Here is a 21755-nt window from a genome sequence, read left to right as displayed (position 1 = left end):
TGTCAATCATGTGCCAATGCTGTATTTCAAATTTGTATTTTTAAGACTGTCATTTAATTTCTCGACCAAGCCTAGCATTAAAATTAGAGGAGAAAGAGGAAAAGCCATGCTAACAGCTCTGTGTGGCTGGACTTAGTCTAAGTGGTGCTTTCAGCAAATGCACATTCTTGCACATCTTGTTACAGTCAGTTACCAAAGCAACTGCTAGACTATATATGTGTTAACTTCCATCTCCAAGACAGCAGGTAGAGGACTCTAAGGCTCCACTCCATCCTCTCCTCATTATTACCCCCTTTGAGCATCTTGGTATGGACATTGTTGGTCCAGTTGAAAAAGAGTATAGCTGGAAATGTCTTAATGCTGGTCATCGCAGATTATGCTACAAAATATCTGGAGGTGTTCCCCTGAAATCTGTCAAAGCAAAGGTGGTGGCTTCTCTAGAGTTGCTTTCCCCCATGAGATTTTCACTGACCAGGGCTCTAACATTTTGTTCACCCTTCTGAAACAGGTTTACCAATTGCTTGGCATCTAGAGTGTGCAAATGTCTCCCAACCACAAGAGAGGGCCTACAAAAGATGACTGAAAATACCCAGCAGCACTTGGCAGAGGCATATTTTACCTCCTTTAGCATTGGACACACTGGACATTCCTTTATGATAGGAGAGAATGCCATTCCACAATTCCTTGGAGCACCATTTAAAGCAGCGCACCATTGTACACTGCCTCCTTCCTTCCCCTCTCTAAAAAAAATATTTTCTTTACTTAATAAACATATTTTTAAAAAGTGCCCATAACAGGAAACTATATATTTCTATCTGAATATAATTTCCCCTGGACCCTTGCACAATTCCTTTTATCATCATTATTTTAATGGTTCAGCTTTCTCAACTTGTATACTCATTTCATGTTCGTACATTATAAGTGTTGGATAGGAAACCCTGTTCAATTGTAGCCTACAATACTGTGTTTGTCACTGTACGTCTTCCATGTTTTATTAATAAAGTTAGTTTTAAAAAAGCACCTTGTGTAAGTGCAGTCAGATGGTTCTCTTTTCATATTTCCTTATCAATTCTCCTTTGCATCTTGGTGGTCATCAAAGTGGTTAGGAAAGGAGAAACCTTGGTACCTTGCTATGCAGCCATTCGGATTCACAGTTCATCACATCCCTGGCAAAGATAACACAACTGCTAACTATCTAAACAAAAACTGTTTTTAGAATAATAAGATCAGCAGCACCAGAGACATCTGGAATTCCACCTTCAACCACATCCTCCAGACACAAACCTCTCAGCTAACATCTTTGTTTCCTATTTACTGAAAAGGTGGCAGCCATAAATAGCCAATTCTCTGAATCATTCAGAAACAATCAGCCAAACATATGCCAGTCTTCCTCTGCTCTCACCCCTCTCTGCTTCTCAGACTTTGGAAGAACCCCAATGATATTTGCTCCCTGAACCAGTGCTTAAGACAGCACACACTTCCTTGTGGGTTTCCTGCAGTTGTCAGGTGATATCTGTCTTCATTGGCTGTTGGTTACTGGGTGTCTTTACATGTGTGTACATGAGCTTCGCTTGTACACAGCATATATATTCATCCATATTAACAGCATTTTGAATTTTATCTGAGTACTAACAGAATGGCTAACATCCTGTGAATACTGATAGGTTGTTGCTGATCCTTTTGTTTGACATTTTTACTTAAATCTGGTATGGTGAATGCTATCCCAACTATATTATTATCTGTTTTTGACACATCAGTGTATATTAGAGATAACCCTGACCCTAACCCTATCCCACAGTAAAAAAAAAATGTCAATATTTCAGAGTCAACCTATTTTAACCTAGATGGAGTACTCACAACTCTATGGAGAGTAAACCATCTCTAGCAGTAGAAGTCAGTGTAAAGTTCTGTACACATGCAGTGAAAAATTCAACTCTATAGAGTGATGGTTAGTGCCTGCATGCATGCGGTCTTGGAAGCTTCGTGGCACGCGTATTTTCTCCAGTGTGGCGCCACGAGTCAGGTAAGTACCGTTAACATTCAAATGCTGGCAACATTGTGTACTAATTATTTTTCAACTAAACAGGGTTTTATAGTTTCATTAATGTCGACTGAGGGCATGTTGGCAACATGTACCCATCGGTTTGATGATATTTAAGCAATATTAACCGAGAGGGTGTGCTCTAACGTCATTCGAGCACGACAGTGATGCGGTCAGGACCGAAGCGCATCACATGACATCACATGACAGCGCGCCTCGGTCCTGACCGCATCACTGTCGTGCTCGAATGACGTTAAAGCACACCCTCTCGGTTAATATTGCTTAAGTAAGTCTTTGTTCAACTCTTTTTCTGGTTATTATTTTTCCTCTGTGTTTATTTGAACAGAATATGCTGCTGCGTGTTTTGTTTGGCGGGAGCAGAAGTATGTTAGGTTGTGTGACCTAACATTTGATGCTCTCATGAAAGAAGGTCAGTTATAACATCAGGCATAAAACAATTTTTACTCGGTCAATACACTTACTTCATCATAAAAAAACATTCCCTCTGAACTACCTAAGTTAATAATTGCTTCTGTTGTGCCTTACAATGAATGAGAATGACCCATTGACTTCAACTCATGAGCATTTTGTGAAGACATGATTCTCATCAGAAGGAAATGCATGGCCTTTCAAATTTTGTAACAATTTCTGTATTTTTTTCTGCTTTTCCTTCCTGTTACTTACTTCAGTGTGCCTAGAATTTAACATACCAGAAGGCAGACAGCTAGATATGAAGGTGTATGACCAGTCGGACACAGAGGTTAATGCATAGGTTTGTCTCTATCATCATTATCATCCTCAGCATCTGATGATACTATCATTCTGAACTTCACGATGTGTGACCCTCCTGAAGAAGCAGCTGCCGCCGAAGGGAGTCAACCTACAAGGCCATGCCGTATAAACTATGAGGCAAAAGTGGTGGGTAGTGGACACTGTTGTTAAGTCTAATCTGGATGTTGTTGCATTTGATGTGCAGTGTTTTTATTAATCATTTTCCAGTTTTACTTATGGTTTAGAATTTTCAGACTTCATTTCTTATTTCAGTTTAAGTTGATTGAAAAAATCCTAACAACAAAGCCTGGCGGTGAACACATCATGCAAGAGTATGCAAAAACTAAATCCCTGACAGATGCAATCAGAAGAAAGATAATATATGATAAACATACTTGCTGCTGAGATAAACACATGGATAAAATCATACATGTAGGCTATGAAGAAACATTGTTAGTATTGGATTATTAATGCCAGTTGAGTGATGGTTATCATTTAATTTATATATTAGGACATCTCCCCCTAAAACTGTAAGAGTGATGCATGCACAGGGCATAGTTGCTCTGTTTCCATATCTGGAGGACCCATATTCACAACATGGATATGTAAGTAAAAGGGTCCTGGCATCATTAAACACATAATTGCCTCAGAACTGTTAATGGCATTGTCAGTCTGCATGGATTTAATTATACAGGAACATTGCTACGATCCAGAGAGCAGTTCGGGATACCTTGCGTGGCGGTTGAAGACCAATCAAAGAAAAATTGCAGAGGTAAGAAGTGTCTCAGTTAGCAAATCTCCCAAAAGTAAGTTTACTTAACAGTTACATATGATATTGCTGGAATTTAAAGCAGGAGTAAATAAAATTGTATTTTTTCTTCAGTTGGTGGGCCAGGCTACGGTCAATCCCGATCCTTCACTGCTGACACAGTGTTATCAGATGAGGATGTGCAAGCAGCTGTTGCTGTTTTGAGACACTGTGTTGATGGAGACACTATCCGCGAGAAGATGAAAGCTACCTTCATTTATCGTCATGCAATGGTGAACGATGAAAAGAAAGCAGCAGATGTCTTCTCAGTCTTCCCACGGTTTTTGGACACACCAGGACTGGTGAGATATCTTCAATTGTTGAATCACTGAAATATTCCATGCTGCATGCGGTGTCACTCATCACTCATTTCTATCTTCTGTATTTTTGCATTATAGATAGAACAAAATTTCAGACTCCTCTTTGGTGAGGTCACTACCAACAGATCCTTGGAGAGGTGGCCCACCAATCTGAAAGCAAAAGTTGTAAAGGAAAACCATGGACTGGGACCCACCACCTTGTAGTAAATGTGCAATGCTGAGTCAGCTGCTGAAGTTGAGAATGGTATGACTGTGACTGTTTTAATTGCTTTTGTTGGGTATATTGTTAATTGTGCCAATTTAATGTATTTGTGGCATAATGTTAATCTGATGTTTGTTGGTCTGTAGACTGGGACAGTGACATGTCTGCTATCTTGCTGCTGCTACATCTGCTACCAGCATCTGCACAAGGACGAAAGAGGCCAGGAAAGATGTCTGCATCTCAAGCTGTCGATAACCTCATCAAATTCCTAAAGGTGTGTTAAGAAGTTGTTTAAAATATACTTTCCATCAACTCCATTTTAATGCACAGTGAGGTAATCTGATCCACTGTCAGAGGTTGGTCACTAAATACTGCTGTTGAATGTGTTGATGTAGGCTGGAACCAGTATACAGCAGCATCTAGACAACATTACCCAAAGCAGTCAGCCCTACCTTCTTGTTCAGGGACTCACAAGAAGCACCATTCATGCCTTCTACATTGTGATTGACAAGCATGCACTTCCATGTAAGGTGACATGTTCAGTGGGAGCCCTTGACGAACTCTTTAAGGCCCATTATGTTTTTGGTACGTCATTTAGAAAGCACCTGAACAAATGCCATGTAAGCAGTTAATTTGATTGTGCAGAAGGTGACTTTTCACCTTGTCAAAGTGTTCTTGACTCGAATAATGCTACGGATGTTGATGTGGTGCCTGAAAATATAGAGGCTGAGTCGGAATTATCTTCAGCAGACCTTGTAAATAGTTGTGCAGCTATAATTTCTGATCTAAAGGTAGCAGGTGTAGGCCAAAGTCTCATTAATTCTGTCATTAAGCATGTTTTCAGTAATGAAAGAGAAACTGAAATGTGCAAGAAAGTTGAAGCATGTTTTGAGGAGTTAGAGAACCCTTTCACAGTTCTCAATTCAGAATACAAGCGATCAAAATTTTTATCAGACAAGTGGGAAACTGTAGAACCAATTGAATGTGTAATTGGCTCAAGATTTGACACAAGGCAACATAAAAAGACTGGAACATATGATCAGACAGTTGTTCAAGATAAATTAATGTATGTTCCAATTTTATCGACATTGGAATCAATATTTAAAAGTCAGCATATTGCAGAAATGTTGAAAAACTCAGGAACTGGTGATTCAAGGCTCAGAGATATTTGTGATGGATCTTTAATGAAGACTCATCCTCTGTTTTCAACTGAAAAGCACAGAGTGCAGATCCAAATGTTCTATGATGACTTTGAGGTACCAAATCCTCTTGGTTCCAAGTGAGGTATTCATAAATTAGGTGCAATATATTTTACCTTAAGAAACTTCTCTTCAAAATGGAATTCTTTTTTGGCCAACATACACCTTTGTGCTTTATTTCATGCACAAGATCTTAAACATTACGGTTTTAGTGAAATTCTCCTATTGTTCGAGACATTAACGTGTTATAGAGTGATGGTATTGAGATTCCACTATACGGTGGTCGTGTTCGTGGCAGTGTGGTACAAGTTACTGGTGATAATTTAGGCTTGTTTGGTCTGGTGGAGTCTTTCAGTGCGAGGTACTGTTGCAGGTTTTGTTTAGCTGAAAAAGATGACTTTCAAACTGAATTCTCTGAAGATTCTCCCAAAATAGTGTTGCACACCAAAGACATCCACACTGCTCACTGTCAAGAAATGGCTCGTAATTCATCTCTTCCTTACATTTTTGGTGTGAAGAGTTCATGCTTATTGCATTCATTGACATACTTCCACACAACTGAGAACTTCTCAGTTGATGTGATGCATGATGTTTTGGAAGGGGTGGCCCAGTGCGAACCAAAGTTATCGTTTGCATATTTCAAAGAAGAACGAGAGCTGAGCTGAAGAGCTGAAGTTCAGAATACAAACTTTTGATTATGGATTCATGGAGAGAAACAATAGGCCAGTGGTTGTGAATTTAGGTGGAGAGTCCAATGATCTGGGACTGAATGCAGTTCAGTCATGGTGCTTATTGAGGAATGTTCCCCTCAAGTTTGGAGATTTGGTAACCTCTACCGACCAACATTAGAGCCTACTTCTTTTATTATTACAGATAGTTAACATTGTATTTTCTCCCATGTTATCTCAAGGTCTGTGTGTATATTTAAAACATTTGATTGTGGAACACCACAAACTGTTCAAGATGTTGTTTCCCCAGAAAAAGCAAAGCACCATTTTCTTGTCCATTATCCTGACTGCATGCAAAATAGAATAGGACCTGTACTTCATAGTTGGTGCATGCGCTATGAAGGTAAGCACAATTTTTTCAAGAGACAGCTCAAATCATTTAAAAACACTGGCCAAAAAACACCAGAATTATATGGCATACGTTTGGCAATCTTCAACAACCTTTAGTCAGTTAGACATTGGTCCAGGAAAAAGAGTGTCTTTAGCAATGGTAAAAGGAGGTTCTGGAATCGCCATGGTAATGCAAGTGTCCAGTAGTGTTGAAGTTATGAAAGTTAACTGGGCTAAACAGAATGGGTTTGTTTACTGTCCACATTTGGTTATTTGTGGCAAAGTAGGGTCTGAAATCTCTGTGTTTTACCAGATTGAGTCAGTTCTGATAATACATGAGAAACTGTTGCTACTCACTTTGCCTTTATGTACAGTAACCTTTCAAGAACATTTCCATGCCTATGAAGTGACCAAGACAAAGCAAGATTTTGTTGTCTTTCATGTTGACAACTTGCATTATCCCAGGCCTTTTGAGCATCACAGAACTGTATTGAACAGTTATGATAGTTATGATAATTAACATAAGTAATGCTTTGTTATGTTAATTATATGAGAGGCATAATAATAAATGCTGTAACCTTGTATGTTTATATTTATTTCCATTTGATAGGTTAGATCACAACAGTTACACATATAATAATATATAGCATCTGAATATGTAAAAAATAACACTGCAGAGAAATAAAAATTAAATATTGTTACACATTACAGAGTCATTTTAAAACTAAATTTGGAGTAAAAATAGCTTCATAAAGTGTGATCATATTACTCTGAACAGTGTGAAAAAACCAGTGTTAAATATTTTTTACACATTTCATTGTTAATTTTGACACTGAATTGAGTAGAATTAACTCTGAGAAGTTGACACTGGCCATAGAGTAAATTTTACTAATACTTTTTTAACTGAGTTAAATTCAACTCTCTAAGAGATAAACTGACACTCTGTTTTTTACTGAGTATTGTCCATCCTGTCTTGTTTTTGCCTTTCTAAAAGATGCATGTCAACAACTGCCTCCTCTAACAACCAAGGTGGGACAACAGAGAATGGCACAGTGGAGCTTAACTTTATATCCCCTATCCCTATTCCATTGACTGTGTTCTCTATTACCCAGCAAAGCTCTTGAACTGTTGTACTCCTCTGAGTGGATGATTCTCTTTATGACCCTTTAAATTTTCCCAGTATGTTCATGCTATTTGGGTTCTTCTGATTTCCAGTGGCATTTTGTTCATTTCTACCTGCAGTGCTGCTACTGGAGTTGTTTTGATGGCACCACAACAGACTCTCAAGGCCTGATATTGAATTGTATCCAGTTTCTTCAGTAATGTTTTTGTAATTATATTTAGTACCTTCTTGCACTTATCAACAAATTTCTCAATATGATTTTTCCAATTAAGATTCTTATCCAACCAAATACCTAAATATTTGAAACACTGCACTTTTTCGAAAATTTTCCCATACAGTTTAAGGTTAAACTGGTCCTGAATTCTCTCTTTGTCTTTGCCACTGAAAACCTAAAACCCCACCCCATTGCCCAAGCCTCTACTTTTTTTTTAATAGCTTCTTGCATCTTTTCAACTATGAACTCTATGTTTTTCCCCCTTTTTCCACATAACTCAATCATCTGCAAATAATACTACAATAGATCCATCTACTTTACTGAATACTTCATTTATCATAACTGAAAACAACACTGGACTGACTATGCTCCATTGGGGAGTTCCATTTTCCACTAAATACTTACTACTATGTTCTCTTCCTATTCTTACTGATGATAATCTGTCTGTTAAGAAGTTTATCACCTGTCTAGCCATCCTCCCTCTTATTCCCATTTTATATAATTTTATCATTAACCCTTGCTTCCACATCACATCATATGCCTCCTCAACATAAAAAAATACAGCTACCACACTGTCTTTATTAGTTTGAGCCTTCCTGATTTCATTTTCTAAACACAGAGCCGGATCAGCCGTGCTCCCTCCTTTCCTAAATCCACTCTGACAGTTCTTGAGAAGCTAAACAGACATATTAAAGACAGTTAAAGACATATTTTCTGTCAGGGCTGAGGCATGCCACACAGGCCAGCAGTACTACAGCATCAGCAAGGGAATGATGGAGAAGTTGATGTGCCTACTAAAGGCCACCAGAGGGCACCCAAGCTAACCGCAATAGCGTAGATGAAACAGCACAGTGATTCTGATTACACAGGACAGAGATTTGAGATACTTTTCATGAAGATGAAGATGATGAAGATGAATGTTAAATGTTGAATGCGAGTCAGTTATAATAAGCCCCATGCTGATTAAGACAACCTGATATGAGCCACATAGAAAGGTGATCATTATTACTGCATTCTGATGTTCAAGCGCTGCTGGAGTGTCATGATATCAGAAATAGTAGGTTCTTTCTGAGTTTATGGTACTAGAATTATAATACATCACTCTATTGGATCTATAGGTCTTGTGGTGAAGTCTGATTATGCTTCTTGGCACCAACGCTAAATGATAGGGCCTTCTCTACTTTCTACATACCTTATTTTATTGTAGATCTAATTTTGAATTATTTTTGATTCTACAGTGGCATCACTATAGTGATGGGTTTCCCCAAGGATAGAGACGTAGTGAGCACACATTGTTGGAGGTGTGTTTTAAAATGATCTGTATACAATAGCACCACAGTTGCTCACTGATGTAAGAGCAATGTAACACAAGACCTGAATCCCCTGAGTAGCTGCATACAAATGCAGTACTAATAGTCAGACAGCAGATGTCACCAAGTTACTGTCAAATGTTCTGTGCCGTCCTATCTTCAGCACTGCCTCAAAGTGGCTCAGTGTTTGAGAGCACCATCACTACCTTTTTCCCTGGAAGACTCCTTGTATAATCTATAGCTTCTTCTACTACAGGGACCCACATTGAAAAATCTCATAGAGGTAGTTTCTGTTTCCTGATGAATATACACTCATCCAACTACTTTATTAGGAACTCCATACTATTACTGAGTATGGCCTCTCTTTGCTCTCAAAACAGCCTTGATTCTTTCTGGCATAGATTCCACAAGATATTGGAAACATTGCTTTGAGATTGTGGTCCATGTTGACATGATTGCATCACAATTTCTGTAGATTTGTCAGCTGCACAACTCTTTTGTATCTACATAGTTACTTGCATTGCTTTTAAAACTGTAGGTCACAGGTATCAAACTCAAGGCCCGCGGGCCAAATCAAGCCCACTACTTCATTTTATGTGGTGAAAGCTTTCAAAAACTATGATTATCGTAAAATACAATCATATGCCGCTTTACAGAAGTACAGTGAATGCATCTTGATTTAGTTACCTGTGCAATGAAAGCTTCTAGCCACTGGATGGCAGTGTCTTAATATCACCCATTTCCCACAGCGTTATTTTTAGTCAGTGACAGGATTAGAAAAAAGTAATGCAAAAACATGTTTGTGCTTAATGGAGACGAAGCAGTGGTGGTTCTAAAGAATACAATTTCAGCAATTTGACACCAAACATGGAGCTAGGCAAGTAAAGCAACAGAAGGTCCAAGAATTAAAAAGCAGCCTGCATTGTCAGCAGAATGTGTTTGCAAAAGTTACAAGAAAAATTATGCATTGGTCAGTTTTGGCCTTATCACGGATGACGCCTGTGATAAGCCTTCCTTAACTTCAGCTAACTTGTGTTGCATTATCATATAGGGAGAATTTAATAGTTTGATTCACAGAAAAGATCAAAGAAACAGAAAATAGCACTTTTAAAACCTAGTTTCAGATGATAAGTTGAAGCATCCATAATAAAAGCAGACACTACAGTTAACATTCACAGTGTCTTCTTCATCATGTTAAAGTTGCCACAGACTTAAACAATGTTTTCTTCATACCCCCCTCTTAAACATTCAATCCGTGGAGAACCCTTCCACCCATTGTCACAACATAATTTCCTACAGATGTCTATCATGGCACCCATTGTTATCCACTATCTTGTTTGCAGGTCGGGCCCTCACAGTCTTATGGTAAAATGTCTTATATTTTGTCACAGTCACATGGTTGTTATTTTCCTTCTGATTAGTTGCTGAAAGCCAGTTGCATACACAAACACAACTAACACTAGTGTGCTGCAGAGTAGTGAGCAACTCCAGTTGAGACTGTGATGGTCAATGAATAAAAGGCCTGATGTTAATTTGGCTTAGTTCCTGCTTGTGTTTATATGTTAACCTAAATAAACTGAAACAAAAGCTAAACTGTTAACTGTCAGTATATGGCTTGCAACACGCAAGAGAATTCCCAATCAGGCCTCAAGTCACTTTACTTGGTGTTGTTTGTTTCAACCATTCAATTTATCAGCTCTGGTGCTGCTTCAGTGTTTTAAGTTAACTTGAAAGTAACTCCACAGTTCAAAGCCTGTATTCCCTTGATATTATTAATCCACAGTACGTATAATTGACACTAAGCAAGTATGAATGCTGCTGAGTGCAGATGAGAGAGGAGACAGGAGAGAGGAAATCACAATGCAGTGAGACAAAACATGAAAAATAAACAATGAACATATCAAATTAAAGAAAAGTGAAGATGAAAAGACAGGAAGTCAGAAGACAGATCAGCTGATAGAGAGCATGTAGATGTAATAAATTAAAATCAAACAACACTGAGCTGCAACAAATAACTGACATATATTTTAATACCGGACATTATGTAACAACTATGGTCATTTATTTATTTTATGCTGTTTAAGGGGTGTTTACATCAATACATCTTCATCTACATGAAGTTAAGCTATTAACTTATTTGTCCCACATTGTGTTATTCAGTCATATTCCAAACACTGATCTATAATCAAGACCAGAGATTTTTTATTATTTTATTTTATTTAATCTTTTTGGACTGGTTAGTCCATCAGTGCAGCCCTTGTAGGCCCACAGTAAAGTAGCTGAGGTGAGACAGGGTTTACCTAACCTTTATTTTACCACAGCCCATTGATTTGTGAGATGTGTGGAGGTGTGAAAGTGAGCAGGGTTCGAACGTCTCTCTAAAGCACCTTGTGAACCTCTTTATACAACTATGGTTGTCTGTCAGTTTTTATATGTTCAAACCGAGTGCATCACCATAATTATCTTTGAGGAGAGACAGTGTGGCGATGTGCTCTGTTGTTTGTATGGTTTAGTGCATTGAGAAGGTCACGCAAAAGACACTGAATTCTTGGCAAGAGATTAGAGAGGCAATGGAATGCAGCTAGCAGGCTGTGATGGCTTGCTGGCTTTCGCTGCTCCTGCAGCCATTTCTAACAGGTATTAACACCTTTGCCTTTATATGTGGCCAGATATCTTATGACCCAGTTTATCTGAAAAATACTGAGACCCTGAGTATCCTGAATTGATCTCCATACTGACCACTTTTATTTATCATGTCTCATGAACTGCATCATTTGTTGTTTTGTTCGCCCATGCACATCGTTGTGTGGATTTCTTGTCATATCAGCAGTTATCAATGACCAGCCACTGGAGCACACCTCCTTTTTAAGCCAGTGATGGGGTTTGGAAAAAATGTAAATAGTCCCAGAATGTCCAAGAAAAGAAAAGTTGATGCAAGGGAAGTTAATTTAATGAGAGATGGGTAAGCGAATACATGTTTGTGTTTAACCCTCGTCTTCTGGGTCAAAGTGACCCTGTGGCCGACAATATGCCCTCATGTGAGTGTGTGTCTGTGTGTGTAGTAGTAGTAGTAGTAGGATTTGTTGTTGTGCATGACATTTGTGATTCTGAAGTGGTTATCTTTTGTTTTTCAATAATAGTAAGAAGAAAAAAAGTATAGTAGAATACAAAGGGCAATGGGAGGGTTAATGGAGACAAGCCGGTGTGTCCTCTTTGCAGTGTCCAAGGAATACAATTTACATTGACACCCACGCATAGAGCTATGTATGCTAACCTTAGCCGCCAAGAAAGGCAACATAAGGTTCAAGAATTAAAAAGCAGCCTGCATGTCTCAGCAGAATATGTTTGCAAAAGTTACAGCAAAAAAAATATGCAGCAGTGAAAGCCAGTTTTATTGTTGACCTTAAGAAATCGTCCAAGCTTCAAAGTGTTTTCAGAAGGTGCATTTCTAAAGCAGTGTATGCTAAATGTACGTGAGCAGGTGTGCCCTGATGAGAGACAAACGGAGTCCAGGAACTAGCGGAAAATCTGGCTGAAGCAGCGTGCAGTTCTCTGGCTTTTTCATTAGCCATTGACAAAAGCACTGACAATACTGATACGGCACATTTAGCCATTTTTAAAGAGGCCTGAAGGCCGACTTGTCCATCAGTGAGGAACTCTTGGATGTGACCGCCATGCACAGGACGACAAGGGAAAGGGACATCTTCAGTGAGGTGGAGTAGTCCATAAATAAAATGAAATTACCCTGGGGGAAGTTGCTTGGGCTTATTAATGATGGCAAGCCTGCCATTTGTAGTGAGAGAACTGGCTTGGTTGGACTGGTAAAAGAGAAAAAAGCAACTGCCACACACCTCTGATAACTTACCTTTCAAGGCTAGTTATTAATTAAGTTATTATTAAAACTAATAATAATTGATTGCTGAGGCAATTATGTAATATGAGAGAGTAGATACATTTATATAGTCTTTACAGTTAAACTGGCCCTTTGAGGTCAACCACAATGCTGATGTGGCCTGGAATGAAATTGAGTTGGCACCCCTGCTCTAACCAGTTTTATCCGTCATCTTCAAGAGGATACACACAGAGACACACAGTGAGCAATGTCGGTGGGATGGGAGGGTGAAGGCCGGGGAAAACTGACAGCAGATTATCTGTAATTTCCCATTGTCTCCAATGAATTTGTAAAACTGATCAGATCCACCTCCTCTTAATGCCATTGAACATTTAAATATGGCGCTGACCAAGCTGTTCTACAAACGCTGGCATCCAGGGAAGATGCATTTGCGGGACTACAGCATGCTGAGTTATGCTGAGAGTGGCTCCAGTGCATCATTGAGCCACCATTTAGGACCCACCCATAAAATCCTGACCACGAAACTGATGGAAAAGTGTGATACGGTCGAACTCCACAATGTAGTAATACATAGTTTACAGACTTAACACATGTTTTCAGGAACTATTGTCTAACATAAAACATGTGTTTAGAGACAAATCTCTGAATTTGCTTTACATGGACTTTAAATCACAAAATGTGACCACACACTGTTGTGCGTCACAGTTATTTTTCCAGGATTTGCCCAATGAGTTATGACAGAGGAAACAGGCCTAACTTTCTCAATAAATAGCAAGCTTTTTTATTTTTCCATTCAAAATCTGGGAGAGGGAATTTCTATTTGAAGTACAAGTTATGTATTCATTTTGCCATACTGTTTTTAGACATAGGAACTTCAAGAACAACAAGCGCAGAGGTGATGTAAGCTAACTGTAATGAGTGTCTGCTGTGACCTCCCTGGTGTGCCGCCTCTGCAGTTATAAACAGGCCTCAGGGAAAAGGACTGGCTACAGGCTTTATACAGCTAATTACTGACCAAGTGGCTACTGTGTGTTGGCCTCATGGGATGTTCCACCAAGTAAACAACTCAAACCTCCCTAAAAATATCCAGTCAGTTGTGATAACTATTGACAAATGGTCAACATGTACAGTGGCACTGAAGGTCCAAGCACAACAACATTTCAGAAAACACAACAACATTTCAGAAAACACAACAAAATTTCAGAAAACACAATGACATTTCAGATTACAGAAATGGAGGGACAACAACTTTTTTGTGATTGAGACTTTGCTGACAATTGCAGTTCATTTCCTGTCTCTAACTGCATAGTAACTCTCAATCTATTCTATACAGCCTGATCTCAACAGTGTTTCAAAATTTCAAACTGTTGTGATCGGACTGAACTTTCACATTTTTTCAAATTTCAAATTTCAGTCCCTTCCAAATTTTTGCTGTTTTTGTGGGAGACACCAATGGCTCAGTGTCAGGTAAGAGATAAAACATTAGACTGTTCTGTATAAGTTTTAATTGCGGCTTGTATTATTCAGGTTTCAGCCAAAAGGCTTCTTATGGTCACATAAAATGCATATTCATTACATTTTTCTGTTTAAAATAGAGTGATAGCAGCCCTCAAAATGCCATTCCTCAGTACCATTCTTGAGTACAGGAGAAAGAAATCAGAGGAGAGACAAAATTTCTTTTTCAGAAGAGAACCATGAAGAAGACGGAACAGAAAAAAATATAGTAAGCTATTAGCATGTGTAAATACTAAGGATAAAAATGTGACAGCATGCTTCAAAACTACTACTCATGCTCTGTTGTAATGTTATATTATCTGAGCTAACTGCGTCATGGTCATTAAATACCTGAGTAGGAGATCAAAAAGTAGACAAGGCATTGAATAGTATACCATTAGAATCTCTGTCATTTCATATAAAAGTGAAGTATTCATATATGAAATGGTTCATGTATGTGATTGTTATCCAAGCTATATACAGTATGTTTTCCATATTTTGGGATTCCTCACCTTGTCTCATGTATTATTTGATTGTTTTTTATTGTAGATACTACTCAAAAGGCCTGGAATACTAAGATGCCTCCTTAGAGTGAAAATGGAATCTTGCCTTGCCTAAATATTATGTATGTTGTAACTGAAGAAAATGTATGGTTGGTTTTACTGCCTGTAAACAACTGTACTGGCCCCTGCACTGTGTCATGTGGAAAAGAAACTAACTGCTGTAGAACTCAAACAACTTTTTTGCCACAGCTCAATCCAGCAGGGAGCAACAAGAGGAGTACAAAAAATCTAGCTTTTGGGCAGACTATCTTATAGACTGTGAAGGTTTGTGAAGTAAACTAAGAACATGATCATAATGACATGATCATAATAACATCTGCTCTCATTACATGAACATAAATGCAATTAATGATGGCTCTTTTGTGTGTGTCACTGGCAGAATTGTTCATGTTCACCACAGGCCTGACATCACTCAGGAATGATACCTCATCCATGCATCACATTTACACATCCATGTATCCCATGGCAAACACATGCGCAAACCTTACCATCAAAATTCCACTTCTCCTAACATATGCTCTTTTCAAAGCAAACATGGACTTTGGCATTCAGAACTCACCAGGGTTTGGATGTCCGTGAAAAGTTTAAGACAAGTGGGAGTTAGAATAAGTTCTACATAGTTTGGCTTTCTTTTGGATACTTGAGTTTTCTGAGCCAGTTCAGTGCTGAATGCAAAACTTTACCATAAGTTTCAAGATCTGAGACAGAAACCCTGACATTAAAATCCTCACCTTTGCCCATGTTTCTGTCAGTTTGAGGTGGGGGAACTTTTTTGTGCAAACTTCTTTTCCACAGTTTACCCGTTACCATTTTATTTTGATGCTTGTTTCAGGTTTATAAAGTCATAACGTAATTTGAATTTCATATCAGGTATCAGCCAGTTAACAGGTAGAGGTCAAATTACAAATCAGGCAGTTTTATTTTTGAGGCAAAATGCCAAACATATCCCCTCAAATGACAAGACTAGCTGCTTTTATCACATTTAATAGTTAATGAGATAGCTTTAGGTTTTACAATGTTGCTCAGATTAAAAACAAGCAAACTGAAAATGTCACCTTGGGCTTGATAAAAGTTGTGATGTGCATGGAAAATGTCAAGCGATGCTTCCTCCACAGCAAAGCCACAGTCTTGTGATCCAAACTTATAAACCTTTAGTTAGTATTGCACCATGGTAACTGGTTGGGTTTGTATTACAGTTTTTCTGAATTGCCAAAACACTAAACCCCATTTTGTAAACTAAACTGTCAACTGCCAAAATAACTTAATCAAATCAATCACACAGTTGGGAAAACAAATCTGAAAACCCATTTTGCAAAAATCTAACAACAACAACACATTTTGTAGTGTGGTGCACTTTGACCCAGAGTGACACAGTGACAGTGGCCCTAAAAGTTAAACACAACTAACACTCCACACACCACCACTCAAAACTGAACACACGTGTCAAGTCAGTGATGTATGGAACCCATTCAGTAAACAGGATATAAGCCATTTCAAATACAAGTGGCATGTGTGAGTTGGACTGTGATTTAATGGAGTGCAACAACAGAAGAGGAAGAGAAGTGCGTGTCAGAGGTGGTGGATGAGGAGGAAGAGGACAAGGAAGACCAAGAAGAGCTATAATTTCTGATGAAATTAGACGATCATAGATCATGTTCTGGTTCGTGGCATGACTACTAGAGAAGCAAGACAACATGTGCAATCAAATTTACTGTAATCTCAGCGGCCTCCATCGTCAGGACATTCCAGATTTTTGGAAAATCATAGTAAAATCCCCTCCAGTCAATGGATGCTGCAGGATTCTTTCCCTGTTGCTTGGCAAAACAGAGGACTGCCTGATGTAGATGAAGTCCTGACCTGGCCGAGACATGATGTTGATTCAGAATGAATGAAATTGCTTGCTGTAAAATCATAACGCAGTTTTTTTTTTTTTTTTTTTTTTTTTGCTGCAGGATTCATATACGTTTTCATGAGAGCAAGAATGTGCAAATATCCTACAGCAAATGAAGATTGTTCCCCTGCTATGCCTTGAGTACAGTGTTTTGGATTTGTTTATGTAGTGTGTAAGATTTCTGAGTAGTGTGTATACATTAGCTGGCTTTGTGTGTCTTCTGACAGCAGTGTTTGGTTTTGAATGAAGTTAAAACAGTTTTGAATCAATGGTTTGATTTTGCAAGACAAGTCAAAGGTTTTGTGAGAGTAGCTTGAATTTTGGAGTTTGTGTTGACTGTTTTGAGAAAAGGAGATGAAATTTCAGAAAATGTGTTCTGGCAATTCAGAGAAACTGTTAAGGTCATCCACCTAATTCAGTACCCAAACATCTGTCCAGGTCTGCGCACCTCTGATTACCCTCTAAAATTACCCTCCTGATGTCACTTGTTGAAGCATAGCCTCCCCATCTCCTCAGTCCTAATTCCTTCAGGCATGATTTCAGGTTCCAAAGAGACATTTCAATTTCAATGGCATGATATGTTGACAGCATATCAAGAATTATATCATATGTATGTCCTTCCTTAAAATATTCCTTTATAATTTCACTCTCCTCCTCCATCCTTTCAAACAAACTAAGCAGTAGAAACAGGAAATGACATGCAATTGTCTGCCTCTCCTTGTCCAATCACAAACAAGTTGTTGTCCCTCCCTTTCTGTAATCTGAAATGTTGTAGTGTTTTGTGAAATGTTGTATTTTGTGAAATGTTGTGTTTTCTGTAATGTTGCAGTGTTTTCTGAAATGTTGTCGTGCTTTGACCTTCAGGGCCACTGTAAACATGTTATCATCATTATCCCTTGAGACCAATTAAACAAACTGCACATTCAGTGTGGACACAACACAGACAACCATACAGCAGATTTTCACTAACAAGTAAAAGAATGAGGTCATTGACATACTTCAGAAAGGCCCAGTTACTTCACAGAAAAGGTTGCAGGCCACTCATGTAATGTACATTGTTGATCAGGTTTATTTTTTTGTTGTTGTTGTTGTTGTTGTTGTTGTTGCTGTTTTTTCGAACAAGGCACAAGGAAAAGTGATTAGTTAAGGTACCACTGACCAATTAGCAAATCATCAACAAAGAGCCATGCACAGCGCAATGCGAATATAGAATGCAAAAATGCATAATACTTAAATATACAGAAGGTAAAGCTCCACCGTGGCCGGTTACAGACATCATTTTTAGGATGTTTGTGGGTCTGTTGGGGATGCAGTTGCTACATTTGAGGAGGCAGGGGACCAACTACTGGGGTCCTTTGGCAGCCGTGTGTGATTGTGATGCCTTTATCTGTGATGCAAAAGCTCAGAAAAATCAATCTCCTCTGGAAAAAATATTTCATCGCTTTTTCATCGCATAGTATTAGTCACAACAAAAACAACAGCTCAAAAAAATAAATTGACATTAACTGCGCGAAAGAAAAGGTCTGTAGTCTTGTCAAAAGGAGGGATCACAGTGGGCAATGTGGGGCATTCCTCAGATAATCAAAACCAAAAGCTAAGGCAGAAAGATGGGTCAAAAAGGGGTGGGATGAGGGATGTTAATCTCAGTTTTAGAGAAAAAAAAAAAAAAACTCCCTTCTATTTTTCTGATTGAATCCTCTTCCCTCCCTTTCTTTGTTCTTGTCTTCTGTTTTGGCACTTGACTGTTAACTTAAAGGTCATTGTCATGACCCTTATGCTGTTTCTGCTTCACTTGTGGCCTCACTTTGTCCATGTTCTCTTGGCCAGTAAGTGTAGTGCGCAGGTAGGATCTGAACACCAGAGGACAGGACCTGATTCTAAGACCTGATTACATGATCATCAGTTACCTGTTGCCACAAGAAATACACACAAATGGCTCAATGTCAGCACATCAGATGGATGACTTGCAGCAACCATGCAGTTGAACACAATAGTTTTCCTACACATAATACACATATGAAATGATCTCCTACACACCGCATACTCTTCAAAGACCTCAGTGGGATACACAACATACTGATTGGTTGCAAACCATTGCAGCAGAGGAGGGAGGGAGCACACATAAATCAGCAGTGTTAGAAAAGAGCTTTGGACAGAAAGCTGCTTCAGCTCAGCAGCATATCTTCTTCCTCTGTCTCTGTAATTGATGGAGGCCTTGGAAGAAGTTGAACTCTGTTTTCCAGAACTCCTCAACGCCTCCTGCAAGAAGCCATGGCGTCCTCTCTATGAGGCCATACTAACTTACATTATACTGTCTTCCATCACTCAGCTCACCACGACTCTTAACCTGCTGGTCATCATTTCCATTTCACACTTCAAGTGAGGGACATGTCGCATTGATTTGAAAAACATTTATATAGATATCAGAATTTAATGGAAAATAACATCATTGTATTTCAGTCATTACTCGTGTTCTATAAATAAAATGTTTTGCAATTTTTCTGATATGTTTTTTGTCCTCCTACCCAGGCAGCTCCACACCCCCACCAACCTCCTCCTCCTCTCTCTGGCTGTCTCAGACTTTTTTGTGGGCCTCCTGATGTCCTTTCAAATTATGCTCATAAACGGCTGCTGGTTGCTTGGTGACCTCATGTGTGTTTTGTACCTGTATCTAGCATACATTGTTACCTCTGCCTCAGTGGGAACCATGGTGCTCATATCTGTTGACCGCTATGTGGCTATTTGTGATCCTCTGCATTACCCCACCAAAGTCACTAAAAGAAGAGCTCAAGTCTGTGTATCTCTGTGTTGGATCTGTTCTGTAATCATTCAAAGTCTGCTAGTGAAGGAAAATCTGGAACAACCAGGCAGGTATATTTCCTGCTCTGGTGAGTGTGTGGTTGTTAGTAACTACATTGCTGGACTTGCTGATCTGGTTTTGACCTTTATTGGTCCTGTCATTGTCATTATAGTTCTGTATATGAGAGTATTTGTGGTGGCTGTGTCTCAGGCTCGTGCCATGCGCTCCCACATTGTAGCTGTCACACTTCAGGGTTCAATGACTGTAACTGTTCAGAAATCTGAGCTGAAAGCAGCCAGGGCTCTTGGTGTTGTAGTGGCTGCATTTCTAATATGTCTTTGCCCATATTTTTTTGTCACTCTTACAGCCCAGGAAAGCTTGCTCAGTGCTTCAGCTGCTGCCTTTGTGATATGTCTGTTCTATTTTAATTCCTGTCTAAACCCTCTGATATATGCGTTTTTCTACCCCTGGTTTAAAAAATGCCTTAAGCTCATTGTTACACTTCAGATACTGCAGCGTGATTCATGTGAGGCAAACATACTGTAGGTAGAGAGAATGTAGGGTGACTAAAATAACTTTTACTATGAAAAAAAGTCATGTCAAAATTAATTTGTCCATGTCCATCTGTGTAAAGTGAAAACATGCTAGTGATGCAATATCATCAGTCATCCCACAACTTTACCTTTGAAAATTAAACAGCATGCTGGTACTTCTTAGGGGAATTTTAAAAGAGACGACAAATGTAATAAGTTATAGCTGTGGCAACAATGTATCTTATAAACTATGCTGACATTAAGTTGATGTTTAAGGTCAAGACTTTGTGCAGACCAGTCAAGTTCTTCCACATGAAACTGGGAAAGCCATATCTTTATGGGCTTGACTTTGTGCTCAAGGGCAATGCCATATTATAATAGGAAAGAGTGTTTCCCAAACTGTCGAAAATATAATTCAATTATTCTAGATTTTCCTTCATATGATTTTCCTTCCATCTGCAGCTTTTAATGCAAACAGAAGGAGAATCGAAGGAAAATGCAAATACATGATGTTGACACTTTGGATTTTGATATCCCAAGATCTCCTCCTTGAGTAATTTAAGGACTAAACTGGAAGATATCCCTGTCAGTGCACTTGACCCACCCTTTCGATTTTATAAGATTAGTGGTTGAGACAAAAACTAGACACAGCCACACTAATACGCTCTCTGTACATTACCAATACACTATCATTACTGATATTATGATCATTTTGTCAAAAGATCTTTATTATATGCAACCATCTTATCAACATATTATGATTTACACTGTGATTCCAACTCCATCACCTGATGGAACACTTACCATAGTGTCTTTCTTTTCTATTGCCACACTCACAACATCTTTATGTGACCGGTGGTAAAATATCCTGTCTCTTTCAAAAGACTATCCAAAAATAATAGATATTATGAGTTAGAATTAGTAGGGACAGACAATTTTCCTACACTTTCTGCTAATAAAACCGTTGATAGTAAATTAAGTCTTAATCAAAAAATGATGTGATTGGGTGTTTGGAAGATGCAAATCTCTTTTGGTTAAATAATAGAGATGGAAAAAAATGTGTTTAGATTTAAGAAGTATAGTATTGTGTATTTAACTAGATATACTCTCCTATTAAAATACTTAATATCTATTTATTAGCCCTTATTCCAACACAAATTACGGCTTATGGGAAACATAAGTGAGTGCAAACATACATAATTTATTGTGTCGGTTTGTTGGAAGCATGAGTCACCTGGGCTTGTGCATCAAGCCTTGGACCTGACCCTATCTTAGAAATCTACACAGTGTTAGACATTTTTGAGACATAAATTATGTGTCAATTCTGTATGATTCGGTGTCCTCCCTCTCATGTCAAATAAACTAACCACACTGTCACCTGTTAAATATCCTTTTCACTATGAGTATTGACAATTGATCATTAGATGGCAGATTTGGGAGATCACTGCTAAAATAATTTTAGTGAAGAGGTCATATTTGGCTCACAGGACACTGCAGCATACAACATATACAACAGATCCTTGGTCTTGTTTGATTAGAACAGATGTATTTGGACCAGTTTTCCTCTCTGCATTT

General features: G+C 38.6%; 1 protein-coding gene across 7 annotated transcripts; it reads left to right on the top strand.

Annotated features, from left to right (window-relative positions):
* Nucleotides 1-2245: 2245 nt before the first annotated feature.
* LOC108872794 (trace amine-associated receptor 13c-like) lies at nt 2246-21397 on the top strand. 7 transcript variants are annotated; one of them, XR_007810763.1, is made up of 7 exons: nt 2349-2471; nt 2844-3417; nt 3507-3584; nt 3696-3922; nt 4019-4184; nt 4289-4416; nt 4538-7067. XR_007810763.1 is itself a non-coding variant. In XM_051068318.1 (2 exons), the coding sequence occupies exons 1-2, from the start codon at nt 19054-19056 to the stop codon at nt 20191-20193; spliced, it is 990 nt and encodes a 329-aa protein (XP_050924275.1). In that variant the 5' UTR covers nt 17416-19053; the 3' UTR covers nt 20194-21397. The 7 variants fall into 7 exon arrangements, 1 of the variants encoding a protein (XP_050924275.1); XR_007810760.1 differs by having other exon boundaries at nt 2351-2471; nt 2844-2959; nt 3324-3584; XR_007810775.1 differs by having other exon boundaries at nt 2353-2471; nt 2844-2959.
* Nucleotides 21398-21755: the final 358 nt, after the last annotated feature.

Source organism: Lates calcarifer, linkage group LG1 (genome assembly GCF_001640805.2).
Source record: "Lates calcarifer isolate ASB-BC8 linkage group LG1, TLL_Latcal_v3, whole genome shotgun sequence".
NCBI classification, from domain to species: Eukaryota; Metazoa; Chordata; class Actinopteri; family Centropomidae; genus Lates; species Lates calcarifer.
The sequence above is the reverse complement of the archived record's forward strand: the minus strand, read 5'-3'. Positions and strand labels throughout refer to the sequence as shown.

Excerpts from the sequence above, each read along its gene's own strand:
- LOC108872794 (XM_051068318.1), top strand. The coding sequence starts at position 19,054 with ATGGAGGCCTTGGAAGAAGTTGAACTCTGTTTTCCAGAACTCCTCAAC. Across the intron at positions 19,227-19,376 it reads ATTTCCATTTCACACTTCAA|GCAGCTCCACACCCCCACCA; the intron begins GTGAGGGACATG and ends CCTCCTACCCAG.